This window comes from Alosa sapidissima, chromosome 5, assembly GCF_018492685.1.
Source record: "Alosa sapidissima isolate fAloSap1 chromosome 5, fAloSap1.pri, whole genome shotgun sequence".
NCBI classification, from domain to species: domain Eukaryota; kingdom Metazoa; phylum Chordata; class Actinopteri; order Clupeiformes; family Clupeidae; genus Alosa; species Alosa sapidissima.
In genome coordinates this window covers 33,050,493-33,078,285 of record NC_055961.1, presented here as the reverse complement: position 1 = coordinate 33,078,285, position 27,793 = coordinate 33,050,493, and the positions used below count along the sequence as shown (strand labels likewise).

Below are 27,793 nucleotides of genomic sequence, written 5' to 3'. Positions count from 1 at the left end.
ATCAATCAAGTTAGCCATATATTTTCTTGTTTTGTCATATTGTAGTGTGCAGGGAGGTTGTGCACTTTTGTGTATGAGTGATGTACTTTCATCCCATAGCTGTTACTGATGATGTTAATATTTCAGAGTTGTTGTCCCAGATTATGACAGGATACAGGATCACACCACGTAGACTGTGTCTCTGTTTCTGTCAATGTTTGTGTGTATTTCTGTGCTTCACTTCCTTTTGGGTTATGTATTTTGTGTTGCCTTTGTGTGTTTACCTGTCTAGTTAGTGTATATCAATGTCAACATTGAATGGTTATGAACCAAAAGAGAAACCTGCATATTGCTCACTTTGCCACACTGGGATGGTGATGATGACCACACTCAGGGTCATTAAAGAGTTTCTTGGTCTTCACTTTATAGTGGGGGGCACAACTGAAGGTGTTTTACTCTGAGAACCTTAATGAGTCAGGTTGAAACAGCAGTGTCCCCTCTCCAAGTAAAGGAGGAAGGAACACTGGATGGTACGTGGTACCAGCATTCCGCACCCTGGATGATGAGGCTCCCACTCCAACACCATGCCAGGCCCCACTGTCACTACGACAGGACCACGGACTGGACATGCCCACGCACCAGCCAGAAGAGGTAGCCACACAGGGAGCTCCAGGGGCATCACTAGATCCCTTTTACTGGGGCACGTGTATTGAACTGCTGTGCCCCAGTAATTAAGTTGAGGTTTTTAACTAGCTCCTTTTATTATCATTTTATTATAAAACTAGCCTTTTATTATCATTAGATTGGACTGTGCCCCAGTATAGTGCATTCTAGTGACCCCCGCTGCTCCAGGACCTTCCCCTGCTGGGGTTACCTCGTGTTTGCCGACAGCAACCAAGAGGAGCTGGTGCTCCTGGCTGTCATCCGGGACTTCGAAAGAGAGGCTTGGGAAGCACATCCGCCTCAGTGTGGCCAGGTCACTGGTGTCAGCCCTAAATGAGGCAGAGTGAGTGAGACACGTCCAGTGGTCCTAAGGCTCAAAACATCATATGTGCCAACTAAGCCAACATGGAAGAGAGGAAGGAGAGGCGACTTGTCAGATCACAGGGTCAGCTTCTCAATAATCAAGACAGGCCGCCACCAGCTTTTGGTCACTGAAACATGTTTGGGAAAGGTTCTAATTTGAACTGATTTTAATTACAGGCCTTGAAACAAATTCCACATTAACCATTTTTTTGTTTCTGAAGTTTTTTGCTTATAAGCCACAAGGTAAGGTAAGGTAAGGTAGGCCTACATTTATTTATAAAGTGCCATTTTCCAGCACAGTGGCAACTCAAAGCGCTTCATATAGAAGCACAAAGACACCATCAATAATTAGGCTATTATTGAACAACACACAGCTGCATGGTGTTCTTGAACTGTCTAACTGCAGGTAAAATTAGGTTGTATAATAAACCAACCATACAAATTATTACATATCTTCAGTTTCAGATGTTTTGAATGATTTACTTTTTTAAAAATCCAAAAGGGGGATTGGATGCAAATTGTTGCGGAGCCCCAAAGATGTTAAAAGAGATTATTGGGCAATTCCATGGAAAATTATTTTTTTTGTAACATCCATAACACCAATAAAATGTAATGAATGATTACATGAAATTTGAGCATTTGCTAATTTTGGCTGAAGAATGTAGCCTAAATGATAAAAAATGCACAAAAAATTAATGTTATCATTCACATCATACAAATGCCAAGGCATTTCACTGGCGTTATGGATGTGACAAAAAGTCAATTTTCCGTGGAATTGCCCTATTACACTACACAGGCTGGTTTCCAGAAGCTTCCAAGTTCAAGGAATGAACTAGAGTGTCCATGCCATCAAGGAATCAACTAGAATGTTTATGGCGTCAACATAGCCTACCATCTTCTGACCCCCGAGGAGGACGACTGTATTTTGTCAAAGTGAGCCTTGCTGACGAGATCAAAATCACTCTCTTTTTACTGCGAAGAGGAAGTGGAAAATATATTTAAATATAATTTCTTAATAGGATACGGCGGAACGAGACTTGGGCTACAACTTGTGTGAAAAACACTTCCACATTAGACACATCACGGTATGTAGGCCTACAGAAGAATCGCTGAAGAATAGCCTAGTAATGGATGTATGACTATAGGTCGTATCACATGTTGATCTTACTTTTCAGTTAACATTATTGCGTTTGACTTGCAGAAGGATTATCGAATTCTAAAAGCTTGGGACCGTCTGAAATTCTGTTGGGGGGAATCTACAGTATCTGGCAACCTGTTCCCTCAGCGCAGAGGCGGAGTTCACCCGCTGTCGTTTCACAGTAGTTTCTGGAACCTCATGGTCGTACCATGGAGAAAGTGAGTAGCTAACAACTTATATCGTGAAATATATTACTTATTGATCAATTTCCTGTTGTTGGAATACACTAACAGCGTCAATTACGTTTATTTTTTATGTTGTAGTATTATCACATTTTAATGAGCACAAGCGATAAGACCAATTATCTGGAAGTACTGCAGTAGCATTAACTGTGCCTTCATTGTTAGCTAACTAGCTTAGCAAACCAGATTACATTAGCTCACTGAAATGACATGTTAAGCGTTACAATTCAGAATTGGCAAATGCTGAATTTATATATATAAAAATATTACCCGCGAAGGTATGGCGAACCTGCTGATTACATCTTTATGTTGAGGTTCGAGAAATCTTGGCTCCACAAGCTAACGTTAACATTAATGCTGGATGGCATAAAGCAGCATTGAATCGCCCTCATATGCCAACTTTCACTAACGTTAGAGAATGTCAAATCCACTGCGGATAAATGGTTTAGCTACCTGGCTAACTAGCTATTATGTATTTAAACTTTCGCATGTGCTTTTCGGCGAATATGAGGGAAGGTGATAAATTGTCACTGAAATGTTCCTTGTAACCTTAGCTACCTGGCTACCAAACGTGTCCTCAAGTTAGTTTCTTTTGATTTGGTGTGTTAACGGTAGGCAAATGTGAGCGTAACGTTAGCCAAACGTTAGCAATCCACCTAGCTTACTAGCTAGTTAGCTAATTTGACTAAGTTGTCTCATGCCGTCTTTTGGGAGGCGTAAACTAGCATTATTGACATTAAATTAGACTAATATGTTTCAGTTAGTGAGTCTTACTAGGTGGTTAGCCACAGCCACCAGGTAGCTGTGTATTATGGCTACCGTTAGCTAGCTTCTAGGTGAATCCCCTATTTCGCTAGCAATTTAACATGTTCCTGTATAAACTAGCTGATGTCACTGACAGTGGGCTAGCTGTGAGGATCTTGTAGACGGAATGAATTCGAGCATTTTACTCGTAATGATGGTCAACTTCTGCATAAATACAATCAGTCTTCTATGGGTGTGTTAGCATGCATCAATGGAGGAAATAAGTATTGCCTTCTGAGGTGATGTGTCTCATCCATCAAATACAGAAATATGCTCTCACCGCATACAGACAATCGCATCAATCCTATGTCTATGTTGTGTTATTTAAATTGGCAGCATCTTTGATTGAGCTAAAACTAGTTCTATGCATCCCCATGACCGTAATTAATTGCTACAGAAATTAGCTTGTCTCTTATTGGGTGCTTATGACTTTGGCTCGAATGTCAGAGACAGCTGATCCATGGCAGGTGTTGAACTCAGCAGCCATTAAAGACAAATGGGACAAAACAGGTGATGGTTTGTACATTCGATTTCACCAGATTTGACCAGATGCATAGAGAAATGTCCACTATACCTTCAATAGTATACTTAAGCTCAAGTGTGTTAAAAGATCTGAGCCCCTTACTTTAGACATGTATTGAATAATTGTAGAACACCCAAGGTTTTGTATTATTTCCAAAAACAGAGCTGATGTTAATTAGAAGGCCTTCCAGCTACTCAACTGTTCCATGTTTTTATTTTACCAGCTACTCAACTGTTCCATGTTTGTTTTTACTAAAGACTTGCGTGGGATTTTTCCTCTATGTGAAAATTATTGGGGGGCCTAGCAGCAAAGCTGCAAAGTGTGTCAAGTGTTTCTACCTGTTCTTCTTCTCCCCTGATTAATTTTACCAGGCACCCCAATTCTCAACATTGGATTTTACCAAAACATGGAAATATTTTCATAGGTTACAAATTTTGTCCATTTACTAAGTTTAGCACAGATGGTCCTCAGACCAGTCCTCACAAAAGTTACCTATTGCCATTTTGATTTGCGAAAGTGTTCACTCAATATAGCCACAATTCAAAATTGGTGGCAAGGGCATCAAACACAAAGTGTCTCTCTCTCCATGATGGTTCCAGAACAACAGGAAACGAAGGAGTACGCGCACATCACAGGAGTGCAGGTGCTGGACCAAAAAAAGTAACTGAGAAGAAATAAAAAAGGTCCGCACACTGATTGAAGCTCCCAAACGTGGATTTATTTGCACAACGTTTCGGACATGTTGTCCTTCATCAAAAGTGCAATGCAAAACAGGTGTGGGGGGTGGGGTATATGTACCTGGGAATAGGGGAAGGGGTGTGTCACTCATGAGTCAAGAATATATACAAAATGTACACAAGGGGGCCATAATGACCCAAACAGAACACCCACTTAATTGGCAGGAGAAATTACATTAAGGTATAAGAGGCTCATATACATAGTAAGGTTGATGTACATTGGTTTAATACAGAGCTGTATTAGACCATTTCACATCAACCTTACTATTTCTTCTCGGTTCCAGAACAACACCATCCTGCTAGACTGCTAGGCCCCTGCCGCTTACAGCTCTATTCTTTTCTGTGTGTCGTCTTCAGTGTGACGACAAACTGTAACTCGCCATATGCCTGTCCAGATCCCTCAGCCCCAGCCTGATCTTCCTCCCGCACCTCTCCCTCCCCGTCATAGTGACGTCCCCTAATATCGGTCCTCCACTTTCCTCTCACCCCGCAGGTGGCACAGCTGAAAGATGAGGGCAACAAGGCACTCAGCGCAGGGAACATCACTGAGGCCGTGCGCTGTTACACTGACGCGCTGGCCCTGGACCCCAACAACCATGTGCTGTACAGTAACCGCTCAGCCGCATACGCCAAGAAGGGAGACTATGAAGATGCCTTGAAGGATGCTTGTCAGACTATCAAGATTAAACCTGACTGGGGCAAAGTAAGTGTTAAAGAAATGGTGTGTTTTTGTGTGATGGAGTGAGGGGTAATCTGATTGTATTCTGTTCTAGTTGGGTTTGGAATGGGGATAGTCCTACAAGCCGCCAAGCCATTTTAGTCTAGTTGTTTTGCCACCCTAAAAGCAAATCTATTTGGTGAGGACACTTTCTGAACAGAGTGTGGCTACCTTACCAGAGTGCATTTGCTATCAAACATGGGTAATTGAAGAGTAATCTGAATTTTTTAATCTTCCTTACTGCAAGGAGTTATAACTCTCTTACATAGCACAGTTCACAAGCAGCTCTATTGCAGACAAATGTTGGTGAATATAAATTGACTGTAGTCTAGCTTTACAAGCACCAACATGCCCATTCTGTATATTCAGTATCAGTAATGTCTAAGTGTACTGCTGGTCTTAGATCTGTGTTCCTTTTTTGTCTCTCCTCAGGGTTACTCAAGAAAAGCTGCGGCGCTCGAGTTCCTCGGGAGATTTGAGGATGCTAAAACAACTTATCAAGAGGGCATTCGCCAGGAGCCAGGCAATCAGCAGCTGAAGGAAGGACTCCAGAATATTGAGGTTCGCCTGGCAGGTAGGAGGACTTTGCAGTGCGGAAGTCTTTTTTTGATGGCAACACTTTGAATGGGACTAATTACACTGTGAGCAGCAAGCCACCTGAAGGCTTTAAAAGCAAAGTTGGATGAGGCCGACTGTTTACAAACAACATTCGTTTAGCAAAGCAGAAGGCTTCAGAGGCTGTTTCGATTGCCACTCAGTGACATCAGCCAAAAAAATAACCCTTCAGGATGTGTAAACTCAGAATCAAGTGCACGTTGTTGTTTCCTGTTTCAGTAGACTTAACAATCACTTGGCAAACTGAACACAATATTTCCAACGTGCCACATTTGATTGATGGTGAATATTTTCGTAACAGATTGTTAGATGTTATTATAGCTAATTTGATGTTATTCTGGGGCTGTCTTTGCACATTTCACTTTTTACCAGTTTATCAGTTGGCTGTTTTAAGGTGTTGCCTTGAAGTAATGGTTCAGTTATCTAAAATGTTTATCATTCCTGTTGTGCTCAAAGGTACTTTAGTAAATAAGCTGTGCAGGTCATGTAATGGAGCCATGATAAGCCATTCTGTTGTCCACATATGAATGGATTGTGTCAAAGAGGAGAATTTGCATAATTAAAATCGCATAACCCGTGTAAATCGTTTGGTGGTGGTGTTATGTTGGCTCTTTCTGGAAGAGTGTAATGTTGCACATACAGCTGGTTAAGACAGCCACTTTGATTACAGTGGAATTTTCCTGGTTGTGTTGTTGTCTCTTGTTACTAGGGGAAACTACCCCTGTAGTTCCATATATAGACATGGTTCAGGATTTTTTTGGCCTAAATATGTTTGCTGTTCTTCAAAGCATGATGATCATAGTAGTGTGTAACATTCTTCCCTAATTTGGTGTTGCTGCACAGAAAAGAAGATGATGAACCCCTTTGCGATGCCTAATCTGTATGAGAAGTTGGAAGGCGACCCCCGCACCCGTGCCCTGCTCGCCGACCCCAGCTACCGGGAACTGCTGGAGCAGCTCAGGAATAAGCCTTCCGAGCTCGGCACGTGAGTACATCTCCCCCTCGGGAAATTGTAAAGTGAAATCAAAATGTGGAAGAAAATATTTTAACGTTACCATTTTGCTGGGTTGATGGGGTCAAGTGGGGTTTGAAAATTGCCCTCCTCCAAAGTTTGAGAACCACTGTTGTAATCTAACCTCGGTCATCCTCTCGTTAGCCGGTTGCAGGACTCGAGAGTAATGACCACACTGTCAGTGCTGCTGGGCCTGGACCTGGCTGGTATGGAGGAAGACGAGGAACCCACCCCACCGCCGCCCCCCAAGCCCAAAGAGACGCAGCCTCCTCCACCCAAAGAGGAAGACATGCCAGAGAACAAGAGACTGGTATGGCTGTGACTTTAGCTTACTTGCTCCACCTGCAGACCACAATGACCCGTCTATTACATTTACATGTATTCATTTAGCAGACACAGTTATCCAAAGTGACTTACATATGTCAACTATATTACGAGGGATTACATTGTCCCTGGAGCAACTTGGAGTTAAGTGCCTTGCTCAAGGGCACCACGGTGGAAGCCTGGAATTGAACCCACAACTTCCAGGCTACTGCACGCTAGCCCATCTATCTATCTCTAAGATTTAGTTACCAAGTTACCACATGTGGTGGTGTATGATGGTTATACATGCATAGGATACAGAAATAATAGTACATATGATGTTTTTTTTTAATGATTTTCATGGCTGTTTTTAAGATTGTGATATAAAATTGAAAAAGTCCTGGGATTGTTCCTAATTATCTCCATGTATTGCAGGCATTGAAGGCAAAAGAGCTCGGGAATGATGCCTATAAAAAGAAAGACTTTGAAACAGCACTGAAACACTATGAGGAGGCTGTTGGTCACGACCCTACCAATATGACTTACTTGTCCAACCAAGCAGGTACACAAATATTCATAACCCATAACAAAATAATGTTCTGCTCCAGCCATAATTATTTTCATCTGTAATGAATGCAGTAGATTAAAAGGCCTAATATGGATTTGCTACAATAGAAAGTAAATCTTGTAATCATTAATTTGCCCTCGAGTATGATCAGGTAATTTGGTATTAACATAATTTTTACAGTAGTTACTCAGCAAGGCAAACAGTTGATTGAAAAAAATGGTGCATACCTTTGTTATTCCTCAGGCAGGAAGATGGGTAATTACAGAATGCCAAATGCAGAAAGTAGCCCAAAAGCATGCCTGATTGTAATCTTTTGTTTAAGAGTAATCCGAATCTTATTTGTATATTTTATATATCTTTATATCTTGTTTTTCACATAAGGTATCTTTTTAATTTCTCACCTTTTCCCATTCCAGCGGTATTCTTTGAGAAGGGCCAGATGGAGAAGTGCAGGGAGCTTTGCGAGAAAGCTATTGATGTTGGCCGAGAGAACCGCGAGGACTACAGACAGATTGCCAAGTGAGTGCCTCCCTGCTTGCTTAGCACTGGCTGTGCTCACCCGGGTGATGTGGAGTAGGCAGAGGAGGTCTGACCCCATGCCAAAAACAGCCCTTCCTCTCCCCCTCTTCTAACTGAAGTGCCAACATGCAGTGATTCACAGTTGTATGAATGCACTATCCAGAGAGGTAGAGCGTATGCTGTGCACTAAAAGTGTCAGAGGTGTTATGTTGACCTTGTCCAAGACCTCAAGAGTTTGATCAGTGCACATAGTATGTGGATATTGATCAAAATAGATCAAAATACTGCCAAAAGCCATTAAAAACAAATCTGTTATCACTTTTTTGTCAACTCTAAACAAGAAACCTCCACTTCAGTAGCACTTCACACTAAAGGTTCCAGTCATACTCTTACATGCTGGAGGATTTCATGTATGATTTGTAACCCATAGCATGGAAAGTAAATAAAAGTTCCTGAACATATATAGCTTGGGTTTTCAGCAAATGTATGAAGACATTCTCCAAAATACAGCATTTCAGTAATAATATTTCAATTTAATATGTCACCAAATTGTGATATAAAAATAAGTAGTTATTTCCTCTAGGGTGGTATACCTTGCCAAAAATCACCATGAGACTTCACCATGAGAATTCTCCTCAGATGGTATCGACCAACCCCTCTGGCTCAAGGACTAATTGTGTATTTATTAGCCTACCTGAAGCTACACATTATGAAACTACTCAGCTGCATAACCTACCTCCTGTTGTGCTGGTCTCTGTGTAGGTGTGTTGGATAATCTGCTTCGGCTTCTCTCTGACTCATCTGATTGTCTATTTCAGAGCCTATGCTAGGATTGGTAACTCTTACTTCAAGCAAGGGCAGCAGAAAGAAGCCATTCATTTCTTCAACAAGAGCCTCGCGGAACACCGCACCCCTGATGTGCTGAAGAGGTGTCAGCAGGTAAGCCCTTGCCGTGGCCTTAGCCCACCTGGAACCTGGGTTCTGGGCCATGGATTGAGCTGGACGGGTGTCAGTAAAAAAGCTCCGTCAGTTGTCCTTCTATTAGGGTCGACCAATTATCGGCCGGGCCGATTATTAGGGCCGATATTTAGCATTTTTATAATCATCGGTATCGGTCATTTTTTTTACTTGTTAGCCTACAAACTCGGGTGCTGCGCGTCAGAGAGTTCTTTGCCTCCGCCTCATCCATTAATTGTGAATAACGGGAAACCTCTGCGGACGTTATCCCTTAGATAGTAGACAAGTCCGAAATTATGCGATAGCGGACGTCAAAAAGTCTAGTTGCTCCTTATTGAAACGACTGTCAGAAAAGACTACAGGCACCCAGGGACAGCCGTAATTAATCCGACCTGGACTAAATGTCGTCTGTGCTGAGCTGGCTATTAACGTGCCTTTTAGGCTCACAAAAGTAGTTTATAGCCTATATATGGACACAAATTGCATGCTTAAATAGCCTAAGAACTATTTTACTGTGTATTTTAAACTGTTTTGTTAAACTATTCAACCTTAACACCTTCCTCTCCCTCTCCCTCTCTCGCACTCACACACGATGGCAAAGCATCCTCTTTGTGACAGGTCCCTAAACTAACACATAGTCATTGTGTAGGCCTAGTCTATGAAAATAATTGCTCACTCAGCTCTTGGATTAACATGATGCACAGGATTTACACTTTTTGATAGACAATTGTGTAACAAAACTAGTTGATAGACAATTGTGTACCAAAAGAAGAAAGAAAATTGGCATAATTAAATGCTTTTGAATGAAATTTTTGCATTTGATATCGGTATCGGCCCTGAAAAAACCATATCAGTCGATCCCTACCCTCTAAGCCAGAACCATGACTATCATTATGCAATGACCTAGCAACAGTAGTTAGAGCTTTATATTGTAATGTATAACTACTTTGTGTGCCAGGATTTGTTTAAAGTGCACTTCTAACATAATGTAGTAGATATGAGCTACTTGAGTATAGTGGCTTTAGTGGTGTTTTGAAGATGTAGATATAGATTTTGCATATGGCTGACTCTCTTACTTCTGTGTGCTCTCAGGCGGAGAAGATACTGAAGGACCAGGAGAAGCAGGCCTACATTAATCCTGAATTGGCCCTGGAGGAGAAGAACAAGGGCAATGAGGCCTTTCAGAAAGGTGAGCCCCAGCTGCCAATTCTGACCAGGTGGCAATTAGGAACCACACAGGGTGTTTGTGCTCCTCTGTACAAGTATGGGGTTATGATGTACTATTTTCCGGACCTAGAACTGTATTGGGGGGGGGGGGGGGGGAGTACAAAGAAATCAATTATAGCCAATTGCTGGCGGATGTGGCTGTTTTTCTGTTTGCATTGCACGCCCTGGTTCTGAAAAAGCACAGTGTGCAGAATCTGGCTCCAATTTTGCCACTGTAGCCGGCCAATTTTGACTTCAATTCTTCAGAACATAATTGCGCTGTTTCCTGTTGTCTATTATTATCTGTGTGTGTGTGTACATAGTCACTCACTGGTTGGTACAATTATAGGAGAATAGCTGGGGTAAGGCTACACTAACATTTCCAGAGCAGTCCTCGATAGCGTTGTGTCAGTCCGATATTCAAGATTGCTATCAGTCCGATATTGGCCAAAATGACTGGATCGAAAGATAAAACAGTTACTAATCCAATCCATTAACCTAAAGTGAAGTTATCATGACTACACTTCAGTATTTCCGCTAGATTTTTTTTTAACAGTGGCGGCGGCGGCCAAGTTTTGCAATTTACCTTCGTTAGGCTACCAGTCGTTGCTTTTTTACTGCGTCGATTCACAATTGAGTGCACATCTAATGTAACAGCGGTCTTCGCAGAGACATCCACTCTCCAGTTCCATTTTTGCTGTTCTTGCGAGCGAGCTAATAGGCTACGATATGGGAAATCAGCTTCAGAAATGAATGGGTTTTCCTAGCCTGTGCTACACCTTTCCACCAAGTTGTGCGAAAATTGTAGTTTTTACGATGTTGACAAACTTGTGTAGCATATGGAAGCTCTTGATAGCGCATGCCACTAACATCTGTAAAAACAATATATTTAAGGAAATTAAACTCGACAGGTACCTCGGATTAGCATTGCTGTTTATTGTTAAACTGCAATTTTCAGCAGCCAGCGGAGGGCATTTAGCCTAGGCTTCCTTACTATGCTTCCGAACAATATTTTTCATCTCCCCTAATTCTGAAGCAGTGGCCGCTAAATGAAGAGGAAACACTGAGAAGAAAGTTAATGTTTTAAATAGGCTACATCAATACAATATATAATATGTGAAGTGAAACTGGACGGGCCATAATAACCTCTGACTAGTTTTAGGCTACTTATTGTTAAATTGCAATGTGAGCGGCAGCCAGCAGGGGAGGATACGTCGGCAGGATTATTTAAAAGCAACTGCAACTACATTGTACGTCTGCACTGATTATGATACCGTGGGGGTATTAATTAAACCGTGGCGGGCCGCCATGCGGAAATAAATGTAGAGGAAACATTAGAGGACACTCTATAAAGAGAGATGGTGTGTCACACTTTATATACTTTGATATACTTTGGGGCAGCCATACTGGTTAGCGCTTCGGACTTGTAACCGGAGGGTTGCCGGTTCAAACCCTGACCAGTAGGCACGGCTGAAGTGTCCTTGAGCAAGGCGCCTAACCCCTTACTGCTCCCCGAGTGCCGCTGTTGTTGAAGGCAGCTCACTGCGCCGAGATTAGTGTGTGCTTCACTTCACTGTGTGCTGAGTGTTTCACTAATTCACGGATTGGGATAAATGCAGAGACCAAATTTCCCCTCACGGGATCAAAAGAGTATATATACATACACGAAAATCATGAGCAGCATATTTCACGCGAACAGTAGAAGTGAGTTAGACCTGTCAGCAACACAATCACTGACAATGAGCACACTAAAGAGCTACGTACACCGGTGTCAACATTTATTCCATTCCATTCCATTGTTCTCAATACAGCCCCGCACACCAGCATTGCACTTCGCTGCTGCCGCCATGTAAATTACAATTCAGTTCTATTTAGTTGGCGCCGCTCCACAAAATCCATCATCCAGGGTTTGCCAGTTAAAAACTTGGGCGCTGATGTGTGTGGCAAGTAGGGCTGGGCGATATACAAATAGCGATACAAAAACAATAGCGATATATATCGTGATAGACATGTAATCAATATTAATAAAAACTCGATTGATACTGCTGCCTTTTCAGCATGCATCCAGGAAAATGTATTAATAGCATAGTTGTTTTAGTAGAGAACAAGACCATATTGGATTGTTATTGGTATTGGCAGATATTCAAGGTTGTCATATCAGTATCAGGTATGATAAAGTGGCCCCATTCTATTTTAGATGTGTAGAACCTACCTCAACATTACAGATGCTGGGCTGGTGCTGATGTGCATGATCACTTTTGTTTCATGGGAGGCCTCCTCTAATGCATTCATCTTGTTCACAGGGGATTATCCAGCAGCCATGAAACATTACTCCGAGGCCATCAAGAGGAACCCAAATGATGCCAAGCTCTTCAGCAACAGAGCTGCATGCTATACCAAACTGGCTGAATTCCAGCTGGCCCTCAAGGTACTGTGCTCTGCTATCAATATGGTCATACTGTAGTTCTAGGTCTTTTTGTGAGATATATCATGAGGGATGAGCTTTTAAATGCTTAATAGTCTCTCTTGTTCTTTCTCCTGTCAGGACTGTGAAGAGTGCATCAAACTTGAGCCTTCATTCAGTATGTATTAGGGTGCTTAATTTAGAGTTGTGTAATATTTGTTTTTACTATTTTGGGATTTACTAATGCCTTTTTCCTCTCGCAGTAAAGGGATACACACGCAAGGCTTCTGCTCTAGAGGCCATGAAAGATTTCACCAAAGCCATGGATGTCTACCAGAAGGCCCTGGAGCTCGACTCCACCTCTAAGGTACACAGCGAGATGTAGAGCAGCTGCTTGCCCACTGCAGGAATTCTAACTGTGATGTTATGTGAACTGGCCAGTCCTTAACGCATTGTCTTTTCTGATTTTTCTCACATGCTCTCTCTCTCTCTCTCTCTCTCTCTCTCACTCACTCTCTCACACACACACACACACACACACACACACTCTCTCTCTCTCTCTCCACTCCTTCTGCAGGAGGCCACGGAGGGCATCCAGCGCTGCATGATGAGTCAGGCCTCAAGGAACGACAGTCCGGAGGACGTGAAGCGGCGGGCCATGGCCGACCCTGAGGTGCAGCAGATCATGTCTGACCCGGCCATGCGCATGATCCTGGAGCAGATGCAAAAAGACCCGCAGGCCCTCAGCGAGTACGACCTCACACTCACACATATATATACATATATATACACTCACTGTCACACATACACACACACTCACACACACACACACACCAACAGCTTTTTGTTTTTTTTGCTCACTGTTGTGCCTTACATCACTCCTATTGTTTTGTAAGTTCTGACATCTACTGTCTTGTCTGTGTCACAGCCACCTGAAGAACCCGGTCATCGCCCAGAAGATCCAGAAATTAATCGATGTTGGACTCATAGCCATACGGTGATCGCCCACCTGGACTCGGGGAAGCAAAGGGCAGTGGCCCATTGGAGAAAACAAATTGAAGAGACAAAAGAATATGCCACTCCCTCTGGACAAGGACAGATCAACTCTCCATCACTCTGCCCACCCACCTACCCACCCCGCCATCACCCATGACTCCCCCCCCACACGCCAACTCAGTTACTTACGCAGGCAACCTCTTTCAGTCCCTACTCTGTCAGTGTTGACTTTATCTTCAGAATTTGGCCTTAATCAGATTGTGTACCATTGCATTTGTTCTGAAGTGTTCATTTTAAAGCACTCCAGACTGTGCTCTTGCACAATCTCTCTCTCTCTCTCTCTCTCTCTCTCTCTCTCTCTCTCTATATCTCTCTCTCTCTCTCTCTCTCTCTCTCTCTCTCTCTCTCTCTCTCTCTCTCTCTCTCTCTCTCTCTCTCTCTCTCTCTTTCTCTTTCTCTTTCTCTTTCTCTTTCTCTCTCTGTCTCTACACACACACTTGTTTATTGCTCAGCAGTAGGCCATTGGGAGGTTGAAAGTGTTTGAAGTGAATACTTGATTTGATGGTGTATTTGCCCCTGCAGCTCTTCAGATATTTATGTTTTAGACTTCTTTGGATACATTTTGCAAGGCACATTTTCATGTTTTTTTACATCATAAAATTGTCACTTTTAACCACAGGAAGAGAGGATGGATAGTTGTTTGTCTTTTTTTTTTTTTCTCTCTTGTGTTCCCGAAAGCCAATGTTAGTCTCACAACGATAAAGAACTAAACTCATACCTATCAAACAAGGCTCTATGAAGCTCCCATGCTTATCAAGCTCTTCTCATTAAACCTCTGTGCAGGACGCAAAGCTTATCTACTTCAGTCGGTGCGTAGTTACTGAAATTGATTTAGGCAACAGTACATCTGCTTCTTGCAGTTCAGGGACACATCTGTCTAAATTCAAAAGGCACATGGAATAGACGGGTGTGGGGGGGTGTATCAGTGTGCGCAGACATTTACCGCAAGCCACTGAGTGATTTTGTGTTTTTTGGGGCTGGTATTACAGGAGCAGGTGGCTCGTTGACGTAGAAGCAAGCGCTCATCACTTGACACAATATCAAAAAAAGTGGTGCTCACATGTTAACTGCCCTTGTAAAGATGACTCCCCTAATGTGTAATGTTATATCACGCTCCTGTCATGAAAATACATATGAATGTATTTCAATTGTTCAATTGCTTTTGTGTGTGTTGATGTGTGTCCTAACATTTGATCATCTTATGTGCTTTTAGTACTGCATGCACAAATGTCCAAAATACAATCAATACATACTGTTAATAAATGCATTAAAGTCTCATCTTAAGATGTAACTATTAGACATTATCAGTGGCTGAGGCTGCAGCAGCATTATTTCAAGTATCGCAGGGTTTCCACGGTGGTCTTAAAATTTAATGATGAATTTTAGGCCTTTAAACGGTCTTAAATAGATTAAAATATTACGCCCCTAGGTCTTAAATAAATACGCTTAGGTGGGTTTTAATTATGTTAATGTTCATATTACGTTCCTTTAATAGTGCTAATTACATTTTAGCAGCATAGATCGAAGTTGTTTAACATTGTAGTTCTTTAAACTGTACAGATAAAGAACATCCCAATGTAATAAACTTATAATTATGAAGAAATTAACTCATCACAACTTAGTAGCTTGTATAAAATTTCAGAGACCAAATTTATTTGCTGTGTGAAGAATGCAGAGACTGAAATGATCCTTTATGTTTTGCCAAAATGGGCATAAAATCAATCTTAAATTTGAGTCATATTAGTCTTAAAGCGTACTGTTGAAACCTATAGAAACCCTTTATTGTGTAAACTATTCTTCCCATTAATAATTCAATAACAGCATCAGATGAAGATACATTGTAAACGGCTGTGAGGCTGAGATGAGTGTATTGAATAGTTTGCCTATGGAAGATATAATAGAGGACTCCCTAACTGTCCATTGAGATAACATGCATTTTGCTGTAGAAGTAAAGGAAAGAATAGTTCACTGTCACAGAATATGGATGTACATTGTTGATTTGGGCTAATGTTCAGAAATGTCCTAAACGTGATTTGAGTATTTTATTGGGTCTTGGGAACACAAATGTATTAACTTATATTTGTGCTGAAACTTGATGACTAATGTTTTTTTCGGCACATAATTAATGTTATTGTACATCTGTACATTCAAGGAATGCATAGCTGGTATTTGCCTTTAGCGCTTTTAGAATTTAGGCTTATTGGAGCATTGCAGCAATCCATTCCAAAGAGAAAAGACCATGTTATTTTGCCAAAAAATGACCAAATGGATGAAAATGGCCATTGGCAAAAGCTGTTTTAACCCAGAGTGTATACCTGGGGTTATCTTAATGGTACTACAAACTTACAATTAGATATTTCAGTGTTTTGATCCATCCATACACTTAGATAAAATAGCTTCCAGACAGAATCAAAACATTGTCTAGACAGAGAGAAAACTTTTTAAAAAAGCATCTATTATTCTTTTTCTTCTTCACTTTCAAAGTTGTGGACATTATGCAGGATCTTTATACCCGCTGAAATAGAAACGGCTTATTAGAATGCACAAATGCGCAATAATATAAAACCTTGATGACCTGCAAAAAAAAAGCTGAGCAGTCTATACTGTGTCCACTGGAGAGCGCTCTACTCTGTGTTTAGAGACGCTGATGACCATGATGTGAAACTGAGGAGTCATCATTTTATTCAAACAGTGGTCTGCTTTTCCCAGAAAACTAATCCTCTTTTTTTATATTTAGCTCACTGCAGTTCTTGTCTTAACTTCTGTAATAAGTTACTGCATAAAAGAGACCAAATTCTCCTCATCAATTCATTACATTTGATTTTTAATAAAAAAAAAAAAAAACATTTCTTAAGTATAAAATTAACAGTATGTAGAAATGTAGCCGTATACTACTCAAAAGACCTTATTCAAAGTCCCCCTCCTTGCAAAAGAGCAAGAAGCACACAAAGAGGAAGTGTGTCTGCATGTGCTCACACAGGATGAAACTAACCAGCAGCAGCAAGTGGCACTAAAAAAAAAAAGCCAAGAAGAGGAAGTGACACTGTTTCTCGAACTGACAAAGTTCAGTTGTCACAGTGGCGAAGACAAGGGCGTTTTCTGCTAAATATATTTGGATCTACAAACAAGGTAAGTCATAAAAAAGGGTGTGGAGGGTGTGTGTGTGTGGGGGGGGGGGGGGGGTGATTGAGAAGCTGGAGTGACAGAAAGGGAAAGAAGAGCTCAGATCCGAGGAGAACGAAACCTTTAGGGCCTCCACATGCAGGCATAAGAACAGTGTGCCATTATCTTCATGTGAAAATATTGTTCATTGTTTCGTCCTTGTTACTGCTAGCAACAGTGATTACTATTATTTTGACAGATACATCCCTTTATCATGTCTAAGATATTAATTCAGGTGAAAGTTCATTTTGTTCTTCCTGATGGACAGGAGGGCAACGCTGGTGGTTTAATTTTTAGTACATGCCACCTGAAGGAATATTGCTGGTTAATGTGGCAGATTCTGTACATCACATACATAAATAAATCGCATGTGAAGAACCCCTCTTATGTGGTGGACATATTTATTTATCTTTTAAAAGTTAATGAACAAACCAAACCTATGTGCAGTGTAAGTGTCTTATTTGGTGGGACCTCTAGATGAATGTACCGTTAGAAACAGTATGAACACAACTCATTTATTTGTCAGACATAGCAGATGAATGGAGTGAATAGTTTCTCTTTGACAGCATGGCTGCATGGGACTTGACTGTAACCGTGGAGGAACTCGGTCCGGAGGCCCCTCCTCTCAAAGTTAGCGTGACCTCTGATCTTCATATCGGCGGAGTCATCGTCAAGATCGTGGAGAAAACACGTAAGTGTCCCAATTAGTCTTGATGACCTTAGTTAGTTCAGACATTAGTTTAGAGGTAAAGGTTTTTCCGTTGCCTTTTGTCTTTTGCATTCTACAATAGTGGGAGATGGAAGTGAAACCGTATACACTGTTGAGTGATGATACCAACAGAACCTGATAGTTTGTCAGCAAGCACAGAAAATGAGCCCTTTCATTTCATCTGCACACCCTCCATCTTTGGCACCTTCCAAGCGCTGAGTGCATTCCTCTCTGTCTACGTTACAGAGATAAAGAAGGACTGGTCCGACCACGCACTTTGGTGGGAGCAGAAGAAGCAGTGGGTCCTGCGGCCGTCCTGGACGCTGGACAAGTGCGGGATCCACGCTGACGCCCGGCTCAACTTCATGGCCCAGCACAAGCCCCTGAGGCTGCGCCTGCCCAACGGGGCCACCGTCCGACTCCGGGCCACCTTCTCAGCGCCAGTGTTCCGCTGCATCATGGGCATCTGCCGAATACTGAGTGAGTGAAGGTGGGAGTGGGGAGCTATTACACTCCATTACAAAAGGAGGAGATGGGAAAGTAGAATATGTCTCATGTATTGAGTCACACCCAGCTAATCCCTTCCCATGGATGTGGAGATGGAGCTCTCCTCAAGGAAATGAATTACCACAATGAGATTAGGAAAAAGAAATTATTTCAAGCGGCTTTGCCCAAACATTTGATGCCACAAATTGGATTTTTTTTCTCTCTTGGTGATTCTCTCTGGCGTTTTTCAGATATCCGTCGTCCTGAGGAGCTGTCCCTGTTGAGGCCCTTGGAGGAGAAAAAGAAGAAAAAAGACAAATCACCAGAGAAGGTGTATGACATCACTGGTGCCCCAGTTTCCCCAGGTTTGTTTACAAGCACTAATCCAGTCAAGAGCCAATGGGACTCACTCTGACTCATACTAATTTAGCTGTGGTGGCTGCCACTTGATGTTTAAATGACTTCAGGATGAAAATGCACCCATTATGTCAGACTGCCTGGGCAAAGTCTTAAGTCTAACTAAAGCTTACTTCATAACTACGCAAAGTGCAAACTATTAAATCTAACTAAAACTTACTCCATAACTACGCAAAATGTGTTTGTAAATGTAATACCATGAGAAAGATCATAAACACAAACATTGATGGTGGGTCAACTAAAATGATGATGATGACAATGAACGATGCCATTAGTTCATGCATGAGAACTTTGCTCATACACTGACTTTGCACTTTAAATTAGAGCCCACTGAATGCATTAACAACTGCATGCTATTAGAACAAGGTTTTGTTTTACTCATTACTCATCTGCCCTTTCGATTCAGTAAATAAAATATCAAATATACATCTGGAAATGTACAGTTGATTGATCAGTGTTAATGATATAGTTGGCTCTGAACCGTTGCAGACTCTATGCTCACTCTATCAAATGGGATGCCTGCTCACTTTGCGCAGTCTGCAGAGTATGAGACTGTGTATAAGATGCTGTCTATAAGCCAGCCAGCACCCGCCCCGGAGACCATCGCAAAGAAATATCGATCGTCCAGTGTTGTGGAGAAAGCTCAAGTGAATAGCAGGTTGGTATGCTTTAATGAGAGCCGTATGGAAGTGTAGTTGATTCTTGTTTACTGTGTGTACACAGTTGTGAGGTAATACTCAGAGATTTTGCAGAACTCTCCCATTGATTGAACACATCAAACAAAGTCTTGTTCTGGGAAACAGCTCCATATTGCAAAAAGAGGCTGTATATGGGCCCCAAAGCATGACCATGTGGAGTGTGTGTGTAGTGCAAAAAGAGGCTGTATGGGCCCCAAAGCATGAACATGTGGAGTGTGTGTGTAGTGCAAAAAGAGGCTGTATGGGCCCCAAAGCATGACCATGTGGAGTGTGTGTGTAGTGCAAAAAGAGGCTGTATGGGCCCCAAAGCATGAACATGTGGAGTGTGTGTGTAGTGCAAAAAGAGGCTGTATGGGCCCCAAAGCATGAACATGTGGAGTGTGTGTATAGTGCTTTCAGCTCAGTCGCTGGTGGATGCACTGCCTGGGAACTCAGCAGCATTTTTGACATGAAATATACTGTATATTCATGACATTTTTTGACATGAAACATGATTATATGGGAGGTCTAGGTGTTACTAATGACATTACCGGTACATTTCTGATTCTGCTACACTTAAATTGAACAGAGACTTCATTAAGGTATTTAGAGACACACTACTATTTCATGTGAAAATGGCCGCTGTGAAAAAGGTCTATTACTGAAGAGACCTGATGTGTCTCTCTCCAGATGGTTGGACTCATCTCGCTCTCTGATGCAGCAGGACATCAATGAAGATGACAAGCTGATCCTGCGTTTCAAATACTACACTTTCCATGACATGGAACCCAAGGTATACTGATTAAGCCCTGTTGCATGTATCAAATGTACTCAACAATGTTTTCAACATCCTGCATGTCTTCATGATTTTGCGGTTGTAGTATGGCATGCTAGTGTGATTTCTCAAATGATATGTGTTGTTTTTGAGAATGGATGGATTGAGGGAGTCTTTTTTTGTTTCAAGACGGATGCAGTTCGTCTAACACAGCTGTATGAGCAAGCTCGATGGGCCATTCTGCTGGAGGAAATAGACTGCACTGAAGAAGAGATGATGCTGTTTGCAGCACTTCAGGTACATATGATGACAGAAAAAAACTGTAAACACTTTCAACCTCTGAATACTTGTGTTTTGCTTGTGTTGTGCTTAGCATTTCACTCTCTCTCTCTCTCTCTGCCTGTGTATGTGTGTGTGTGTGCGTGCGTGCGTGTGCGTGCGTGTGCGTGTGTGTGTGCTCACGCGTGTGTTTGTGTGCGATTGTGTTTGTGCATGTTGTGTGTGTATATGCGTCATCCAGTACCACATAGGAAAGGTTTCTCTGACAGACCCTCAGCTTACATCATCTCCAGCAATGGACGATCTGGACTCTGCACTCCAGTGTCTCGAGCTGAAACTGGACGAGGAGAGCGGCAGCAGTGGAACAGACATGCTGGTCAGCCTCACAAGCTTCCTCTTCCCCATTGCTCCATTCCTTTTTTATATAAATGTTTTTCTTCTATTTGTTTTATCTGTGAAGCGACCTTGGGTGTCCTGAAAGGCGTTTTAAATAAAATGTATTATTATTATTATTATCTGCAGCAGACTTCAAATCTGTCAAATGAAAAATAAAGATGCCAAGTTGAAAGTATGATATGTGTTTGTATTGTAATGGTTGTAATGATATGTGTTTGTAGGATACCATGGCACCTGCTCCAGAACTTCATGATTATTTGAAGATCTTCAGGTAAGCGATGTGTAATGATGACACCAGGGACAAACACAACAAATGTTACAACCACTCGATTAATCTTACAACCACTCATAATGTATTCACACACACACACAAACACACACACGCGCGCACACACGCACACACGCACACACACACACACACACACACACACAAACACACACACCGGTAGATACACCTGTCCTGAATGCTGATGTATGGCCTCTAGGCTCAGTCCTCATATAAAATCTTCAGTGGACAAGCTGTACCTTCACTTTTACTGCATCTGCCTCATTATTGCAGGCCAAAGAGACTGACTCTTAAGGGCTACAAGCAGTTCTGGTTTACTTTCAACGACACGTCAATCTCATACTACAAGAGTAAAGAGGAGAGCTCCAGGGAACCCATTCAGCAAATGAACCTGAAAGGTAAACCTACTGATGAATGTAAAAGAATATTCATAACTGAAAAAAGCACATTTATTATTTAAACTTATACATATTCAGAACTGTTTTTTAATAATTTGTACAGGCTGTGAGGTGACTCCTGATGTTAGCATAGCAGGCCAGAAGTTTTGTATAAAGCTGCTGATCCCTGAACCTGATGGGATGAATGAGGTCTATCTACGGTGTGACAATGCAAGTGGTCTTTTTCTCATTTTCCTAACCACTATAAAAAAAACATCGTGTCAAGGGATTATAAGAATATGAGAGTAAATGGTAAAATACATAGTAATTCATGCTAATGGTTTTGTGCCTTTATTTTATGACATACAGTACATACCCTGGTCAATACCCTATCACCTCCAAGGCACTTAAGGTCTTTATTATCATGGCTTGGTCATTTTTAACGGCATTAAAAACTCACACTTCAGCATCAAGACTTCGTCAGGAAGTCATACCACAGTGTATGTCTTAACTATTTATATTACTTCAAAAGTGACCTGTCTATTCACCTCAACAGGAGCAACAATATAGCAAGTGGATGGCCGCCTGTCGTCTAGCCTCTAAAGGGAAGACTCTAGCAGACAGCTCTTACTCCGGTGAGGTGGAGAGCATTGAGTCCTTCTTAGCTATGCAGCGGACCAACCCTGGGGCCGCCTCTGCACAGACCGATGAAAGCATCAACACACACAGTTTGGTATCACCACGATACCAAAAAAAGTACAAACCAAAACAGGTACTGAGTTATATGCCCTTCTCACTTTCACACACGCACACACAATCACACACACACACTCACATATACACAAATACGCATATATGCACACACATATACACACAGACACACAATACATGCATAAACACTAATACATGCACACAGACACACAATACATGCATAAACACTAATACATGCACACAGACACACAATACATGCATAAACACTAATACATGCATAAACACTAATACATGCACACAGACACACAATACATGCATAAACACTAATACATGCACACAGACACACAATACATGCATAAACACTAATACATGCATAAACACTACTACATGCATAAACACTACTACATGCACACAGTTGATGGTCTGAGTAAGCCCTTTTTTTCTCTCCCCAGCTAACCCCTCGAATCCTCGAGTCCTATCAGAATGTTGCACAGCTCTCATTAACAGAGGCAGTTCAGAAGTTTCTTCAGATCTGGCAAGCATTGCCAGACTTTGGAATCTCATATTTTGTAGTGAGGTGAGTAATTAAAATGATTTGGCTTGTAGAAAAGCAGTGTTATTTCTTGGCGTATTCTAGAACCATTTGCAACATCTTGTAATATTATGAACCTTTTTTTAACCTGTCACATTTGGCACACTCATTTACAGATTTAAAGGCTGTCGTAAGGATGAAGTCCTTGGAGTTGCCAACAATCGCCTAATACGCATTGACCTCAGTGTAGGAGATGTGGTGAAAACATGGAGATACAACACCATGAGGCAGTGGAACGTCAACTGGGACATCCGTCAGGTGAGCACCTGTGTAAACATTTAGAACAAGGCTCTGCTGTATGCGTGTCAATGTCATCTATGTCTGCCCATATACACATTTTCAATATATTTTTTTCTTCTTTCTCGTCCACTTTTCATTGTTCTAGGTTGCCATCGAGTTCAACGGAAATGTAAACATTGCATTCAGCTGCGTGACTGCTGACTGCAAGATTGTGCACGAGTACATCGGAGGCTACATCTTTATGTCTACTCGCAGCAGAGAGCCTGGTGACACTCTCAATGAGGAGCTCTTTCACAAACTCACAGGAGGCCATGAAGCACTCTGAAGGCCCTGATACATGAACATGACTGTTATTTTCTCATATCAGTATTACAGAGAATGGCTTGGTGTAACAACTCAGAGCCTCCAGCCATATTTTTATGTGGTAAATTATTTTGTACAATAGTAGTTCCGATTCATCTTGATTGATCTTGATTCCACTTTACATCTAAGAGAGGAAATGGTGCAAGATTTCTTTAATTCAGCTTTGTTCAGCTGGAAAAATGCAGTTATAATGCTAAACAACAGGGCACTCAAATTGTATGAAGAAAATGTCCACTTAAAATGTACACATAAACCGTATTTACATACTCTGTAGGATACTCATGTGTTTTGCCATTTCATTTTTACTTCATGTACAAATAGACATATTACACCCACATCTTTCACCCACACATTTCACTTCCTAGTAGCCAAATAAATAGCCTAGGCTACATAGAGTAAAACAACCCACAAGTGTATCACTGCTGAATCAACCATTTCCTGTTTCCAGCTAATGAATATCTGGTTTGCTGTTTTGTATAAATGACAGTCATCTCCAAAGGGTTTGGCCAATGAGGTAAATGATGGAAATTTGTATGATTTGTACACCTTTGTAAATTCATGCAAAACATAAACAAAGCAACAAAGAAACACTGAATACGCTGAATGTGAATATTAAGATAGTATTATAAGATTATTATATTCACTGAGTTAGAACTAAGTAGTCTGTTAGTTATTATACAAGCTTAAATAGGGTGGGTGAATACACTACCATGATGAATGTAACCTCTGCATGCAGCCTTCTGGGCCTATGGTGAATAGCCAACCAGTCAGCCTCAACATGAAGATCAAGATCAGCTTAGATGTAGCCCTAATAAAATCACTCTTATGATGAAGAAGAATTCCATCACACACGGCCAAATCCAAAAGGCTTCATAGGTAGGCATAGGCTACTAATTAAGAATTAGCATTGTTTATGAGAAGAGTGGAGAGTGGTTGGACTGTCTTTAGAGGTCATTGAACATGGAGAAAAATGATGTCTCCATTTTACCTGTTTTAACCCTATTTCTGTGAATTTGTATATTTCACTATAATTAACACCACATTTCGCCTAAATCACTGGCTATGTTGAATAAAGTTCACAAAACAGTTATTTTCTTATTTTTAACAGTATGATTGTATGTCAGTATTATGATTGTATGTCAAACAATTAGAGATAAGATCAATAACCAATCAGTTTCACCAAATACACATACTCCATTGCTGAAAGATAGCAAAATCACAGATGAGACCTCAAACAACATTTAATTCATTTACATATACACAACATATTAGATCTCACCTCCACAAATTCCTCAACAAAATCTACTAGTCTACTACTACAACTAGTCTACTAAACCTTATTCCTACTCATCTTCTTAAGACTGCTCTCCCCTTCCTGGATAATGTTTTGCTCTAGATTATAAATAATTCAATGCTATCAGGGCATGTACCGCAGTCGTTTAAGACATCTGTTATTAAGCCCTCCCTCAAAAAACCTAGCCTTGTATCGATACTGGTCTTCCTACCTCAGCGCTGCCTTTGACACCATAGACAATGACATACTACTTAGGCTTGAAAATTTGATAGGCATCAAAGACTCAGCACTCGCTTGGTTTAGATCAGTGTTTTTCAACCACTGTGCCGGGGCACACTAGTGTGCCGTGAGAGATCATCAGGTGTGCCATAGAAAATTACCCAAATGTCACTCACTGGTCCAGAAAAGCAACAGTTGCATCAAAGAATTTATAACCACATATCTCATTGATTGTATGATTGCACTATTTGTGGTATGCAGGCATTGTACAACGGGGGCCCCATATATTCACAGAATCATCACATATCCAGTTCAAAACAACAATTAAATTAGATATAGTCACCTACAAATGAGGGCGCTTGTTATATTGAGCAGGTCTTGCATAGAAGCCATAATAAGGCCATATCTGTGTATTATTTGAAATTTTAGGCTATGGTATGTTTATTTTTTCTTCACACAGGATTAGTGTGTTAGCGTGCCGTGGGACATTAAGTGTCAAAAGTGTGCCGTGGCACAAAAAAGGTTGAAAAACACTGGTTTAGATCATACCTTCCTAACCGTCAACAATTTGTACAGGTCCATAATAAACCATCTACCCAGATTATGGTAAAATGTGGAGTGCCTCAAGGCTCAGTACTGAGGCCCCTGTTGTTTAGCAGATGATACATAACTATACCTCTCCATAAAACCTGATGAATTAATACTGTTAGCCAAACTTGACACATGTATAAGAGATATAAAGACATGGATGACGAATAGTTTCCTGCTTTTAAACTCAGATAAAACAGAAGTCATGGTTTTAGGTTCTAAAAAGATGAGGGATATCCTATCCACATCACAGGCTACATATAGTGATCTTCCACTGACCTCATCCACAAGTGTTAAAAACCTAGGAGTTATAATTGACCAGGACCTAGCACTAAGTAATCACATAAAACAGATCACCAAAACTTAATTTTACCATTTAAGGAACATTTCAAAGATAAGAAAGACCTTATCCTTACCAGATGCCGAGAAATTAATGTTTTGTCATCTCAAGGATAGACTATTGCAATGCTATTGCAATTCTATTATGCTGGCTGTAATAATACCTGTCTAAAGAGCTTACAGCTTATTCAAAATGCAGCTGCTCACACACACAAAAAATATGAACATATTTCCCCCATTCTAGCATCTTTACACTGGCTACCTGTTAAGTCATTGACTTCAAAATATTACTTATAGTTCTTGGTTGGTTGCCTGCATTGAAAGAGGACATCTCATGAAGACACTCTTTTGTCTGCTTCTGACAGAAGAAGCACTTATCTATGCTGGCAGCTGCTGCTGCTGAACAAGTGTCCCTCTAGATGGACTTGATGCAGTTGCAGGTGTTGCTGCAGGTTCAGAAGATGGTCTACCGCGTCTTTTCTGAAGACACTGAGTCCTGCCTGCTTCACATGATTTCTAGTAGCGAATCTTAGCATGCTGCAGATGCTCACTGTTACAGGTGGATTTGTAGCAGTTCCTGTGCCAAACTGCTTTGTTCTGTTGTAAAATAACTGCACTGTAACAATGTAATCGTTGGCTGATCTGTGATACCCATCTCCATACTCTCTCATGGACAAAAACAAGAAATTTGACATATGTCTCTAGTGATGGGTCATTCACTAGTCTACACATATCTGCCACTGGATACATAGCCCAAAATCTGTTTCTTTTAGAATATGTGTGCCATCACCAGGGGCAGCCGTGGCCCACTGGTTAGCACTCTGGACTTGTAACCGGAGGGTTGCCGGTTCGAGCCCCGACCAGTGGGCCGCAGCTGAAGTGCCCTTGAGCAAGGCACCTAACCCCTCACTGCTCCCCGAGCGCCACCGTTGAAGCAGGCAGCTCACTGCGCTGTGTGTTCACAGTGTCCTGTTTGTGTTTCACCGATTGGGTTAAATGCAGAGACCAAATTTCCCTCACGGGATCAAAAAAGTATATATACTTATACTTATACCTGACTAACAGAAAGACACACCTCAGAAACTAGACTGTGCCACCATGAACTATGAAAATGTGCTTGCTCAAATGTAGAAGGCTAGAAGGTCACTAATATCACCAACCATGAAGAACAGAGCACTATGTGCTTCAAGTTATTCGATATTCTAAATTCTATCACTGCCAGCTATTAACAGCCAACTGTCACTGGTAGTCAGGGATGGATTACTGCACGGGCCTACCGGGCCCAAACCCAGAGGCCCAAGGAGTCAGAGGGCCCAAGCCATTTCATGGAATCATTGCCTCAATATCAACACATCATATCAACACACAGGCTATGAATCTGATTGAAATAAAGTATTGGCCATCCCCAAAATGCACCAGAATACAGGAAATCACATCAAATAAATTTAAAAAATGTCCCCCGCAACAATTAGTGGGGGGCCCTTAATACATCTGGGCCCAGGGGCCAGAAAGTTCATAATCTGTCCATGCTGGTAGTGTCTCTCTTTCTCTTTCTCTCTCTTACACACACACACACACACCTGTCTGTTTGTCTAGCTGATCCTTTACCCTTTCTTTTCTTCACACTTACAAAGGCTTCAGAAGGCCTTACAGACTTCAGCTGGTACTATGTAAAAGTCAAGTAAACTTGATTTAACAGAGATCTCTGCACTTTGTGCTCTGAAAAAATGTTTTATAATATTGTATTGTTTATGTGGTCCACTTTTGCACACTACCTTGTAGAATATCTTTGCTTTTTGGCACCAAACCCTATGCTATAATACCAGCAATGTGAGGTTTATGGACAAAACACCAAATTTGACCTTTTCTGAATTTGACCTTTGATTTGGGTCCTTCAAAACCTTCAAAAAAAATGGAGACATGTTTTTTTTTACTCTTAAGAACCCCTAGAACATATAATACTCTCCAAAAATTAACATACGAATCCCACAAGCCCCCAAATTAGACACATAGGCCCCCCTACTATCATTCCATTTTAAGGAATAGGTTGGAGTTACCAGCTGTCATAAAGATTAA

At 41.4% G+C, this 27,793-nt stretch overlaps 2 protein-coding genes across 2 annotated transcripts; both read left to right on the top strand.

Moving 5' to 3' along the window:
- The first annotated feature begins 1,919 nt into the window (after window positions 1–1,919).
- On the top strand, window positions 1,920–14,960 carry stip1 (stress-induced phosphoprotein 1). Its single transcript, XM_042092430.1, has 16 exons — window positions 1,920–1,938; window positions 2,025–2,090; window positions 2,207–2,361; window positions 4,943–5,152; window positions 5,600–5,741; window positions 6,626–6,767; window positions 6,939–7,104; window positions 7,533–7,659; window positions 8,082–8,184; window positions 9,003–9,123; window positions 10,234–10,330; window positions 12,651–12,775; window positions 12,893–12,929; window positions 13,015–13,118; window positions 13,329–13,501; window positions 13,680–14,960. Exons 3-16 carry the CDS (start codon window positions 2,353–2,355, stop codon window positions 13,750–13,752), a joined length of 1,629 nt encoding a protein of 542 aa, XP_041948364.1. The 5' UTR covers window positions 1,920–1,938; window positions 2,025–2,090; window positions 2,207–2,352; the 3' UTR covers window positions 13,753–14,960.
- Window positions 14,961–16,829: 1,869 nt separating this feature from the next.
- Window positions 16,830–23,555, top strand: im:7154036 (fermitin family homolog 3). The gene is made up of 15 exons (XM_042093324.1): window positions 16,830–16,936; window positions 17,536–17,660; window positions 17,925–18,158; window positions 18,416–18,529; window positions 19,071–19,239; window positions 19,949–20,051; window positions 20,223–20,330; window positions 20,554–20,688; window positions 20,930–20,979; window positions 21,268–21,392; window positions 21,496–21,602; window positions 21,928–22,143; window positions 22,535–22,659; window positions 22,791–22,932; window positions 23,060–23,555. Exons 2-15 carry the CDS (start codon window positions 17,537–17,539, stop codon window positions 23,237–23,239), a joined length of 1,932 nt encoding a protein of 643 aa, XP_041949258.1. The 5' UTR covers window positions 16,830–16,936; window position 17,536; the 3' UTR covers window positions 23,240–23,555.
- Window positions 23,556–27,793: the final 4,238 nt, after the last annotated feature.